Source organism: Sinocyclocheilus grahami, unplaced genomic scaffold (assembly GCF_001515645.1).
Source record: "Sinocyclocheilus grahami isolate Dianchi unplaced genomic scaffold, SAMN03320097.WGS_v1.1 scaffold500.1, whole genome shotgun sequence".
Classification (NCBI taxonomy): Eukaryota; Metazoa; Chordata; class Actinopteri; order Cypriniformes; family Cyprinidae; genus Sinocyclocheilus; species Sinocyclocheilus grahami.
In genome coordinates this window covers 345,855-359,564 of record NW_015505679.1, presented here as the reverse complement: position 1 = coordinate 359,564, position 13,710 = coordinate 345,855, and the positions used below count along the sequence as shown (strand labels likewise).

The window sequence follows — 13,710 nt, the reverse complement described above, 5'->3', positions numbered from 1 at the left end:
AAGACGATCGTCAAAGTAGTCCGTGTGACATCAGTGGTTCAACTGTAAAGTTACAAAGCTAAGCGGACACGCCAGATCTGGGTCAGTGCCACCACGCGCTCGTGAACGCGCGTCCACAAGTGACGCAGTAGAATATAGAATAAAGTCGTTATATTTGTTTTGTTTGCGCAAAAATGTATTTTCATAGCTTCATAACTTTACAGTTGAACCACTGATGTCACACGGACTACTTTGTCGATCATCTTGGTACTTTTTTGGACCTTGAACGTGGTAGTTACCTTGCTGTCTATGGGAGGGTCAGAGAGCCCCCAGATTTCATCAAAAATATCTTAAATTGTGTTCCGAAGATGAACGAAGGTCTTACGGGTTTGGAACAACACGAGGGTGAGTAATTAATGACAGAATTTTCATTTTTGGGTGAACTAACCCTTTAACATCTCAGGTATTCCTCCTAAACACTGAATGGAGAACAAATGAAGACTTTTAATCATGTCTCCTGATTATATGTGAATAAGGGAAAATGCATACTTTACAAATGCAACAGTTCATTTACGTTTTTTCCCCCACTAGTTACATTTTGTGGTGTGAAAATGTATTTTTAAAAATGAAAATACATGACCCATTTTTGAAACATCCTAACTTACAAACAAATATTTTTACTGACAATTGGAGATAAAATCTGGGAAATGCTACACTTTTTGGGTAATATGTAAGTTTAGGAATACTCTTTAGATAAAGCAAATATATTTATTTATATTTCTTCCAAACAATTTTATAAGAAACATTTGGCATTTAAATAAGATATAACTGAGAACTCTTCTTACGGGTTTGGAACAACACGAGGGTGAGTAATTAATGACAGAATTTTCATTTTTGGGTGAACTAACCCTTTAACATCTCAGGTATTCCTCCTAAACACTGAATGGAGAACAAATGAAGACTTTTAATCATGTCTCCTGATTATATGTGAATAAGGGAAAATGCATACTTTACAAATGCAACAGTTCATTTACGTTTTTTCCCCCACTAGTTACATTTTGTGGTGTGAAAATGTATTTTTAAAAATGAAAATACATGACCCATTTTTGAAACATCCTAACTTACAAACAAATATTTTTACTGACAATTGGAGATAAAATCTGGGAAATGCTACACTTTTTGGGTAATAAGTTTAGAAAAGTTTAAAAAAAGTTTAGGAATACTCTTTAGATAAAGCAAATATATTTATTTATATTTCTTCCAAACAATTTTATAAGAAACATTTGGCATTTAAATAAGATATAACTGAGAACTCTGCGACCTCTGAGCAGCAAAATCTTCCTTTTGCATAAAGTCAAGTCTGAAACTTTAATTATGCAGTGAGTAAAATGTGGCTTCAGTGAAATTTTTTTGGTGAGGGTGAGAGTCTGGGTGGGCCTTGCGAGCCACACTAGACGTAAAACAGATGATCTTTGATTCATGTTTAAAATAGGATACATGCATAGTGCGCTGATTTAAAAAAAGAAGGGCACAGAAAAAAAAGCATGGGATAAGAATGAAAAGTTAAGGGAGGGAAACAGAGATAGAAAAGACTGAGAGATAGAGGTCATACTCACTTGTCAGAATGCAGAGCAGAAAGAGATACTCAGTGTAAGCGATGATGCCTGAAAAAGGATATCAAAGGGTCACATCCATTCTGCTAATGTACAGTAACACACTAACAACCTACAACCTTTTTCTTTTACTCTTTGTCTAAACTGAAAACTCGGGAGGCGGCTCATCTGAAGCTTGGATTAAAATGTTTACTGATTTTCAAAGCTAGGGGCCTCCAGAGATAGATGGAGTCACATACCCTTTTCCCTTCTCCTGCACCAACAAAAAAAAGGACAAGTAATCCCCCCTTTCATGATGATAACATCTAAAAGGGTACCTCTCAGCTAAAGTGTCCGTCTACATTTAGGCAACATTTGCCCCGCGTTTGGCCCACACACTGAAGCTGAAGACACAGTGAGTGACCGCCATGGAGACAGAGGCTGCATGCGTTCAAAGGCTTCTGTTTGGATAAGGGTGTTCTGGAGGCATCCGTCAGGACTGGGAGATGTGCCCCATTTAGACAAGGAACTGTCCCTGCTTTTGTTAGACTCGTGAGAAAAGCGGCAAAGTGGAGTACGAAGGAAAGAGAGAGTGAGAGTAAAAAGAAAAGCCAAAAAGAGACAAAGCAAGGTGGGCTGATGGAAAGATGGAAGTTCTGTTATGTAAAGGCACTGGGGAGGCACTACACCTCCATTGAAAGTGTTCCTCTCCACAGCTTCTGTGTGAAGGGGGACATGGAGACAGAAGTAGGCATAGAGATAGTTCAGGGTGAGTGGACTGAGTGTTACGGGACACTGCCTGGGTGCCTTCGGGAGGAAAACCTGATACTGAAAATTCAACCCAACACCCGCAGTCTCACACACTCACTCAAGCAATACAAAGGCATTCAAAGTCCACTGAGCAAGACAACTCGAGCCAGAAGAGACAATCAGATTGGAAAATTTGGGCATAATTTACTTAGTTTCCTTAGTTATTCCCTTTGCCAGACCAGATGTTCAATTGAAACTGACATCTCCTATTGTGTTTCATGGAATACAATAAATAATACAGGGTTCATAATGACATAAATGATGCACACATTTTCATTCTTAGGCAACTATTCCAAATTCTGTGGCTGACATTAGAGCTGAAGACTCGGGGTCAAAGGTTATCCCTGGGGATCTAAAACAAATGTAAAGACATTAATATATGTCTAAAGCTGCTTTAAACTGGTAAAACGTGGCTTTTTAGCTGCAGACATTTAGTTAATGTTTACATGGTGCTTACATATGTAGTAAATCTTTGTTTTGAGCAGGGCCCCTTAAATGAAGAGGCGCTGTATTACATTCCATTCATTCCTGTTCAATACAGTCTCAATACTAAGCCTGTCTCCTAGAGATGCATTAAGTTTAAATGCTAAATCTGATGTGTTTGTATGAGATGATTCATACTTTTAAAGGTCCGCATACCAAGCGTTCTCAATTTACAATGCAAAAACACTGGCATGAGAAGAAAGGTCTGGTTCCCGAACTGGATGCATGACAACATCAATGGAAAATATTTGCAGAATTTTTGTAACAAAAACAACAAACATCACAAATGAGCTCTGTATGGTATTCTTTTATACAGTCTGTATTAGTGGTTCTCAACTGCTTTAGCAATATTTGATTTTAAGGACTTTTTTTATTTTTTTTTATCTACAAATACTAAAATATCAAATATTAACCAGAACTGCACAGGTTCGACATTAAGATGAGGATAAGGACGTCACATAACCTGTCTATGTTGTTCAGGGTTTCTGCACATTTTCTGAAGATTTTAAGACCAATTAAAGAAAAATTAAAAAATTTAAGGGAACATAATATGTCAGTATGTTCATGGAGCAGTAATAATAACTTCCAACAGATTTCCATTACTTTTAATTTCATTTTACAAATAAAAAAATAGCTTAATTAGAACATGGAAATCATTTTCTATACCTTCTGATTACACTGTAAAAAGTGATGTTCTTCCTTGGTATTTTTGTCTTGTTTTCCAGTGATTTTCAAATCAAGGTACATTCAGAAGCAAAACTATATAAGAAGTCTTGTTTTCTGAGAAACTGATAACGAAGTGAGTTTATGATTAAAATAAGAATAAACATCTGCCGGTGAGGTTACAAAATACACTTAATTCAAAGAGTAAACAAGTTTTCATACCATATACCATAAACTTGTTTTAAGCATAAATCAAATGTGTTCAATTTCTTAGGAAACAAGACTTCATATCTTTATTTTGCTTTCATTTTTTTTGTAGTGCACACAACATTTAATGTTGTGACTTTACAGTAACATCTGATGAATTTAAGACTTTCTGCTCTGATTTAAGACCTTTTTAGATCCTTAATTTGTAGACCTGCCTTTTAAGACCTGCAGAAACCCTGGTTGGCTGGTTTCTACCAACTGATAGAATTTTTCCAAACATACCATTTAATTGGATGAATGACCTTTGACATGAAGCCAAGAAAAGGTATGGAAAAAGTTTTCTCATCGTTTCTTAAAAAAGCCTGTTTAGTTGCTATCATAGCAATGCATAAATGAATTTATTTTTATTTTTTATTTTATATTAATACATTTATTACTTTATTATTTGCAGTTGCAAATAAAATTCAAACATAATAAACTATGAAGGACAGGGTGCTGTTTTTTAGTTTTTTTTAAGACAATCTAAATAAATAAATAAACAACAACAACAACAACAATACATTATTAAAGAAACAGCCATAAATAATAATATAATAAATAATATTATTAAAATAAATAAATAAATAAATAATCAGATAAATAATTTATTATATTATAAATGAATCAATAAATTTTTTTTAAAATAAATAAAATATATATATATAAAAAAATAAAATAAAATACGGAAACAGAATATATATTTGCTTGTGGGACCAGAACAATCATTACTTGGTATTAATTTCCTAACTGTATGGTTTTCTCAAAGTCATATTGAAGAGTGTGCATTTTTAACTTCCCATGCCTCCTTCTAGTTCTTCACTAAGACTTCCCTTGAGTTTGCATCCTCTTAGAAACTGCTCCTTAGAGACCTGAGCACATTCACGGATCTCGTTAGCATAGCTTCCTCAATTAACATTTGCATGCTATCATTACCACAGCTTGAGATCAGACGCCGTGTCAAGCTGAAGCTTCTTGAGTACAGGCATCTTCTGGATGCATGGCTCCACATCAGTGAAACCAACAAGATAAATGTACTGCCGCCAACTTAAGGTGATGATTTCAAAAACGGTAATTACTACGAGGAAGAACAGAATTCAGAGGGTTTATTTTTAGAGTCCTGCTGTACTGTAAGCGTGTGGAGTGTGTGTGTGTGTGTGTATAATTATCACCGCTGGGAATTAGCTGGTGGTGTGAGCAAGTGCTGTTACGTACGCCGCAAGCAAATACTTTAATTGTGGCTGTGCTGCTGAAGAACTGCTCACTTCTGCAGTTATTTCAACAAAGTATTAATGCAATCCTGCACTCTGTTTTTAGGTTTCAATCCTCGTTTTGGTCAGCAGGCACGTATTTTGCCTGTAGAATGCATGTTGCACTGGACCAAGCGAGAGAATGAGAGAGAGGAAATGGAAAGAGTGAGAGAGAGGGAGACGAAGAGAGTGAACTGAGCTATTTTTAGGAGTGCTCACAGGAAGTGAAAGCCTCAGGCCTGTGCTTAACTGGTGCTTGACTGGTACCCACTGAGAGAGAGCAAGCAAGAAAGAGAAAGAAAGAGACAAGAATGGCGAGGACAATTCAGCATCACTCTAGAAAAACTCTGAAGGACTGGATTTGATTTCATATGATTCTGTACAGCCATCACAAAACTGAGAAATCATTTTTCGCCCTATTATTCTCTTCCCATGCTCTTACAAAAAGAAATAAAATGATGATACTATGGTATACTGATCAGGTGGTAATACCATGGTACATTGATACTGAATGTTAAATGAATTCTATATTCATATTCCATGGTCTTTACTTGGTATATGAATAGATAATTCAAAGAAGGACAAGACAGACAAACAAAAAAGAATGGTAATACCAATTCAGAGGGTTTATTTTTAGAGTCCTGCTGTACTGTAAGCGTGTGGAGTGTGTGTGTGTGTGTGTATAATTATCACCGCTGGGAATTAGCTGGTGGTGTGAGCAAGTGCTGTTACGTACGCCGCAAGCAAATACTTTAATTGTGGCTGTGCTGCTGAAGAACTGCTCACTTCTGCAGTTATTTCAACAAAGTATTAATGCAATCCTGCACTCTGTTTTTAGGTTTCAATCCTCGTTTTGGTCAGCAGGCACGTATTTTGCCTGTAGAATGCATGTTGCACTGGACCAAGCGAGAGAATGAGAGAGAGGAAATGGAAAGAGTGAGAGAGAGGGAGACGAAGAGAGTGAACTGAGCTATTTTTAGGAGTGCTCACAGGAAGTGAAAGCCTCAGGCCTGTGCTTAACTGGTGCTTGACTGGTACCCACTGAGAGAGAGCAAGCAAGAAAGAGAAAGAAAGAGACAAGAATGGCGAGGACAATTCAGCATCACTCTAGAAAAACTCTGAAGGACTGGATTTGATTTCATATGATTCTGTACAGCCATCACAAAACTGAGAAATCATTTTTCGCCCTATTATTCTCTTCCCATGCTCTTACAAAAAGAAATAAAATGATGATACTATGGTACACTGATCAGGTGGTAATACCATGGTACATTGATACTGAATGTTAAATGAATTCTATATTCATATTCCATGGTCTTTACTTGGTATATGAATAGATAATTCAAAGAAGGACAAGACAAACAAACAAAAAAGAATGGTAATACCATGGTACTTTTAAGAACAGCATACTTACAAAATCATATCTTATTTGGGAATTTTTACATAATATAATTTTGCACTACTGTAAAAATCAGCATATTAGAATGACTTGTGAAGGATCATGTGACAAATGCGGACTACAATCCCTGCCGGTGCCGAGACTCTAATCCACGATCTTTGGGTTACAAGTCCGACTCTCTAACCATTTTACTGTATTTTTGATTAAATAAATGCAGCCTCAAAAACGTACTGATCCACAAAGAGTATGTATATTGAAAGACAGCATAGTCATTGCTGATTTATAGCCATATATATATATATATATATATATATATATATATTTTTTTTTTTTTTTTGCATATGACCCCTGTAAAGTGTTTCAGTTCTAGTGTGTTGGAATGCAAAACTCACCTCGTTCCCGAAGGTTCCGGAACAGCTTGGATGTTCCTTTCCACACTGGTGGAGTGTCGGACAAGATCTTCTCCAACTCCTGTAAAACATGACCAAACATACTATATGGGATAAATGATTCACTCTTAGGACTGTACATACAATGAAATACAAATCTAAATATTACCTGTAAATAATAATTTAACCTTGCTATCATATCTACATAGCATGCATTACAAATACATTTACAACATACCTGTTTGGTGAGGGACCTCCAAGGTTTCTTCACTAAGAATAACAGACAGACAGAAACAGAAAGAGGGTGGCCGGTGAGATAAGTTCAGGATGGGGGTCTCATACCATAATATTTATCAATCAGACAAAACAACAAGATCTTTGGAGTAGCATTTTTTCCTTTTTTGAGCAGATGCAGTTCACTGTCAGAGTACAGTAGAAGAGCTGGGCTAAATTTGATTATGCTCTCTCATGGCAACCAGCCCCATGGAGCTTTGCTGAGAGGCTCAGTTTGTCCTACAGGCTTTGCTTCAGACATAATGCAACTATCAAAAACTATTTTTGTGCTGTATGTTGAGTGAAAACTAAAAGCACGTTCAGCTCCTTCCTGTCTCCTTGTAGCACTGTCTTAAGCATCTTACATTCGAGACACTGCAGTTGATTGCTCTGGCCACATCTGCAGTCCTCATGTCACCCCGTAGCAGGACTAAGATATGTTCACACAGGTGTTCAGAGACCCTGGGTGTCAGAGTCAGTAGGTCTCTTTAATGTCCTAAGTTATTATTACAGTGACTTTATACCACCTGTAAACCATAAATGTCTTAAGGACTGGTCCACAGGTGCATGTACAAAAAACATTTGTGGCTCATTGAACAAGTATAAAAACATTGTTTGTTTAAACCCTTTCCAATAAAGATTTTTATAAAATTATCTTTAAAGTACAGTATCTTGAAAAGGGGACTACAATAGGGGTTTGCAGGTATTTTAATGGATGTCATGCTATTTTCATATATTTCATTAATGTCTGCTGTGTTTCCCGTGGAACATTTAGACATTTATTGTATCAAGACCTGCACTTCAAAGCACAGTAGAGATTGAATCCAGCTAAGTAATAATTAAGCACTTCTGTGGCTCTCTTGCACAGCTTTGATCTGATCCATTAAGACCCATTAATGACTTTTGTTTCTAATATGTATTAATTAGACTATAGTAGCAAACCATTTATTAGATCAAGGCCCAACAACAAACCATTTAATTCACAATGATGTTTTAATTAAACATTACATCTCCATAAAAATGGTAATATTTTACAAAAATGCTGTTTAATGTGCACTATGAAGTACTGGGGAGAAAGAAGACCACCATTTTTATCTTAAATAATTTAGTAAAAGAAGGATACCTAGACATCTTGCTCATATGTAAGTTGCTTTGGATAAAAGTGTCTGCTAAATGAATAAATGTACAAACACAAAGATTTGAGTTAGGTCTGTGTGAAACAAGTTTTAATTAAATGGTTTGAGAAGACCACATTAGGTGATTCGCAGACCATCAAGTACTTCTATAAAGAGAGATATGCAACTATTGGTCCAAATAAATAAGTTTAGTTCATTTTTTAAGGCAATCATTTTGCATTTTTAAAGTAATGTCATCTAATCAGATTTTACAGTAAAGAGCCTTGAAGTTTGCTACTTTTCCTAGTTTGAGTGAAATATAATTCTAGAGCTTAGAAGAAGCACATGTACACATCAGAACATGTTACTCACTGCGGGGTTCACTCATGGTGACTGACTCGATGAAGTTCTGAGCAGTCATGTACAGCTGTCCTTCATACTCCACTGAGCTGAAGAGGCGGAAACGATGCTCATGAGACGACATGTACACGTCATTTTCATCAAAATCAAAAGGTGGAGCCTGCAAGGACCAACGACAAGCAATACAATTAGTTAAGACTTTATATTTTTCAAAGCCGTTGTTTTTATAATCTCTGTAAAGTCATAAATCTTAAACTAAAATGTTGTTAGAGTTAAATGGCTAATTATTGTTTGTAGTGTCGCTGTCTTTGTTCAATCAGGATGAACAGATATCATATCTCAAAGACATCAAAAGGTCATCATGAAAGGCATTGTGTGTAATTGTTAAGCCTTTTTGTGTCATGAAAGCTTTTTGTGTATTTAAGGATATTTGTGTTGTTTAACATTTAATTATTGCAGGTTTGAGTCATATTCTGAGCTGCATTATTTTTATTCATTTTGAGGAATAGTGAATCTGTGTTGTTGTTTTTTTTTGAGTGAGATGAATTAACGCATATTCATATTTATTTTAGAACTACAGTAACATCTTCTGATTTCTCTCAACATGACGACACCAGAGCTGTCAATCAATACATTGGAGAAAAAAGTAACTTGCGTTACTTATTTTAAAAAGTAACTAAGATATTCTCTTATAAATTGAAAAGTAATGCGTTACTTTACTAGTTACTTGAAAAAAAGTAATCTGATTACGTAACTCGCGTTACTTGTAATGCGTTACCCCAACACTGGTTATAACTATTATAAGTTCTGTACTATGTAAACAACTAGACCTATTCACGTTTAGACAATTTTAACATCTATTCACACATAGTTCAACAACCCCTATTGTAGTGTTAGGCTATTACGCAAATCACAGTTTCGCCACTTGCTCTGTCATTGAAGTCAAACGGGCACATCTGCTTTGCACATCTGTAGTGTACGACTCCAAAGTCTGATCAGAACCTATGTGATTCTTTTATGAAAAACGCCAAACTCCTATGACTTGTTTTAAGTTGACAGTTCAGCAAACTGTCAATGTCACCACGAAATCTGGCACATAACTGACATCTCTATTGTAAGTGATCGATCCACTGCGCCTGTGGATTGATCCTGCTCTAGCTGACCACATTGATTTTGGTTTAAGGTATTTTTGGAGATCATAAATACTAATGAGCTAAGGGGGACGACGTGGGAGAACGTATCCCTTGAGAGAACCGTTGATAAATCATCTACGTGAAAGTGATCTGTCCTGAGAGATAGCAAGGGGTTTGGTACTTAAATGTTTAGACGATATACGGCTAGACTGCAAATATTATATATATATTCTGCACTATGTTCATATATATATATATATATATATACACACATATATATATATATATATATATATATATATATAGTAGTTAATCAATCATATTATTATAGCCGATTGCTTTTATTAATGTTATACTATTATCGCATATTTTATAATAAACTTAAGTTGTGAACCAACTTAATAGCTAACTAACTAACTAACTAACTAACTAACTAACAAACAAATAAATAAATGTTATACTGTGAACAAAAATGCATTGATCAGTCTACGGAGTAGGCTATTTAAGAGCAGTCATATGCTCAACTTTAAAAAAAAAATGAATAAGCAACATCAGATCCATACCCAAGGAATCTTTCATGTAATATCTACTTTGAGGCATGCTCTTAGCTGCTGGGTTGGAAATTTTCTATATCAATCACTCATAGTATCAACGATGTGCCATCAAACAGTTCGTTTCCTTTGCGTTAATGACCCTTCTTTTGTGCGTAATGAATCTTTGATCTCTGATATCTTTGATACTTCATCTCAACTCATGTTATGCTGGAACTGTTCAAAGGCACTTCGACATCAGTCAGGGCTGACAGTGCAGTGATGGCGTTTGCACAGATGTGCAGGTTGTTTTGACTGTTTCTTCTTTTTTCTTTTAAAGTTTCATGCACGCTTTATAGGTCATAAATTTACACCTGGCTGAGGCAGCCAAGCGACGTTTAAACCCAGGAATAATCTTTATTTTTAAAATAAAATAGAAGTACGTTTTATGAAAAAATAAAATTCCAGTCTTTCAACTTAAGAATTTCACGTTTAATTCAATGTAATACTTGCCGTTTCTTTATAATTAATTCACTAGCAATTTCTAAATGAAAAAAAATGATTCTACACAATGTTTTTTTTTTTCAGCGTATAAAACATATTGCAAATCAAGAAGACACTTTTTGGACTAATACTACTACTACTAATAATAACGCATAGCCTACGCACTACACACCTTGAAGTCTTGCCTCTCTCCCTCTCTCTCTCTCGTTCTCCATCGAGCACCGCCCCCTTTCTTTTCCTTTTTTCCCCTCCTTGGCTTCCACCTGCTTCACACTAGAGATTCGCCAGAGCGCGTCAGTGCGCGTAAACCCCGGGGATCGGAACGGATCGGTACACAGTGCGCATCCCTCTTCTCCATCCAACTGCACTTTTCTTTTCCTCGTTGCAAAGATTTGTACAGGGATCTCCACAATGTCGCTATCTGCACTTTTATCATAATCCATCAATGGATTAAAAGCGTGGATGCAGATGAAACCGACCATCAAAGAAGACATAAGAAGAGGATCAAACGATCAAGGAGTTATGTTTCAAACAGTCATCTATAAAGGACTCAATTAGCATATGTCAAGAGGGCATTTACATAAGGGCCATATTTAGGCTGGTGTCTCAGAGCAGAGCCAGTCACATCCAAAGAGCACAAGAGGAGAGAAGCCGCATAAGCTTGTGTGCTGGAGTGCGTAAGAGAGAGTATTGGATACACAGGGGACCGGAGCAAAGGGGAGTAGCCTGGAAGGTCGAGAGAGCATGTGCTAAAACCTGAAGAGAGAGAAAGAGAGAGAATCGGATGTAAACACGCATTGACTGTCAAAGCCGCAAGCAGTGACTGCGCAAAGCACTAGGGAAAGAGAAACCACAGGGGTTCTCCTCACGACAACTTTTTTCTTCGAGTGTCGGTGATGGGTGCAGTCGGCGAGCTGGTGGGCAGCTTCTCTCACGGCTTGGAGAGCTTTGCGCACGGGTCTCATTTCATCCTCACGCCCCCCGGGGACTCCGGTGCTCTGATGAACGAGCACATCGTCTCCGCCGAGCGCCTGTCACGCAGCACTTCACCGGACCTGACGCATCTGAAAGGGATACTCCGCCGCCGGCAGCTCTACTGCAGAACCGGCTACCACCTCGAGATATTACCGGACGGATCGGTGCAAGGCACGAGAAAAGACCACAGCAGATTTGGTAAGTGTTATTTATCGTTATTTCATTACAGCCAGCCAGTGCTGCTAATATACTATAGTAATAACCATACAACACTGTGCATTCATAACGCAGCTGCACATGCTGTTCACTTATGTAGAGATTGATGGTGCTCTGATGAACGAGCACATCGTCTCCGCCGAGCGCCTGTCACGCAGCACTTCACCGGACCTGACGCATCTGAAAGGGATACTCCGCCGCCGGCAGCTCTACTGCAGAACCGGCTACCACCTCGAGATATTACCGGACGGATCGGTGCAAGGCACGAGAAAAGACCACAGCAGATTTGGTAAGTGTTATTTATCGTTATTTCATTACAGCCAGCCAGTGCTGCTAATATACTATAGTAATAACCAAACAACACTGTGCATTCATAACGCAGCTGCACATGCTGTTCACTTATGTAGAGATTGACCAGGACTGATGATTATTGTAATGGTTAAAACTCTGATATCAAGACATTTCAATAAAAAACATATGCATTATGAATATTTTAATAATGAAATTGCTGACTGTAATTGCAATGCAATGTAAAATCTGATGATATTATTATGACGACAGTGATTCTTATTATTATTTTCATAAACCTGTGTTCCAATAACAGTATAACATAGCAAAACACAGTGATTAAGTGTGAAAGATGTCATGAATTAAGTATAGGGCAGTTTGATGCCACTATTGCAGGTGCTTGTCCTGCTGTCTCAACACCGGGGAACTAACAGCTGTGCTTTTCTCACAGGTATATTGGAATTCATTAGCCTCGCTGTGGGGATGGTGAGCATCCGTGGTGTGGACTGCGGACTGTATCTGGGAATGAACAGCAAGGGCGAACTGTACGGATCTGTAAGTATAGCAATGCTCCAATATATTCCAGTTTTTAGTTCTTCCTCTTACTGGTATAGTATTTTGAATAATGCAACAATTCATTTAATTCATATCGTGGCCGTGCTGAATTGAGAGAGTGATTTACGGTGTAATTTCAAATAGCCTTTGGACACAGTTTATTCTTGCATTTGCAGTGTGATTAACCCTTGCCCTCCCTCTTGTTCTCTTAGGAAAAGCTGACAGCGGAGTGTGTGTTCAGGGAGCAGTTTGAGGAGAACTGGTACAACACTTACTCGTCTAACCTGTATCGACACGGTGAGCGAGGATCCCATTATTACGTAGCCCTCAACAAAGACGGAACGTCTCGAGATGGAGCTCGCTCTCGGAGGCACCAGCGCTTCACGCATTTCTTGCCTCGGCCTGTAGATCCAGAGCGCGTTCCTGAGCTTTACAAGGAGATACTAGGTCACAGCTGAAGCCAATGAACCTCACTTTCAAACCCCCCAAAAAAGCACCTGCATGCTCTTTATCCCCCTCGGGCAAACCTGTCTCAGGAGAAAGCAGCGCAGACGAGGGGGAAAAGAGGCCCTCTTTTGCGGGCCAAAGTTAGACCATTAGCAGGAGATGGAAAGCCCTTGATTGGAGTGGCAGGAACCAAATGTCTGGATAGTTCCTGAAGAACAGATCCATTCACACCTGCTGTATGTAGGACACAAGGGATTTTGGATTAAAAGAGAGCACTGGTGGACTTCTGATGGATAACTACTACTACTACTGAAAATTCTAGAAGGCTTCTGAAGGAATTCTGTGAAATGCTTTTGAGATTTCCTACTCTTCCAAACACTGGCATGGACAAACAGGAGACAAACTCCTCCAAACATTTCTCTTTAGGTCCTTTAATTTATGTTTTTTTTTTAAAAAGATATTTATTTTATATATTTATTTATTTTGAAAGTATATTTTTACAAGAA

General features: G+C 37.6%; 2 protein-coding genes across 2 annotated transcripts in view; one reads left to right on the top strand and one right to left on the bottom strand.

Annotated features, from left to right (window-relative positions):
* LOC107554388 (calcium uptake protein 3, mitochondrial-like) overlaps positions 1-11,166 on the bottom strand; it is a 36,200-nt gene extending 25,034 nt beyond the window's left edge. Inside the window, exons 1-5 of the mRNA XM_016236878.1 lie at positions 11,122-11,166; positions 8,569-8,716; positions 7,047-7,078; positions 6,812-6,890; positions 1,596-1,643 (exon numbers count right to left, since the gene is read on the bottom strand). Coding sequence (XP_016092364.1) covers positions 1,596-1,643; positions 6,812-6,890; positions 7,047-7,078; positions 8,569-8,716; positions 11,122-11,166 — 352 coding nt within the window. The remainder of the gene's footprint in view (positions 1-1,595; positions 1,644-6,811; positions 6,891-7,046; positions 7,079-8,568; positions 8,717-11,121) is intronic.
* Positions 11,167-11,619: 453 nt separating this feature from the next.
* On the top strand, positions 11,620-13,331 carry LOC107554387 (fibroblast growth factor 9-like). The gene is made up of 4 exons (XM_016236877.1): positions 11,620-11,896; positions 12,015-12,203; positions 12,654-12,757; positions 12,970-13,331. Exons 1-4 carry the CDS (start codon positions 11,620-11,622, stop codon positions 13,213-13,215), a joined length of 816 nt encoding a protein of 271 aa, XP_016092363.1. The 3' UTR covers positions 13,216-13,331.
* Positions 13,332-13,710: the final 379 nt, after the last annotated feature.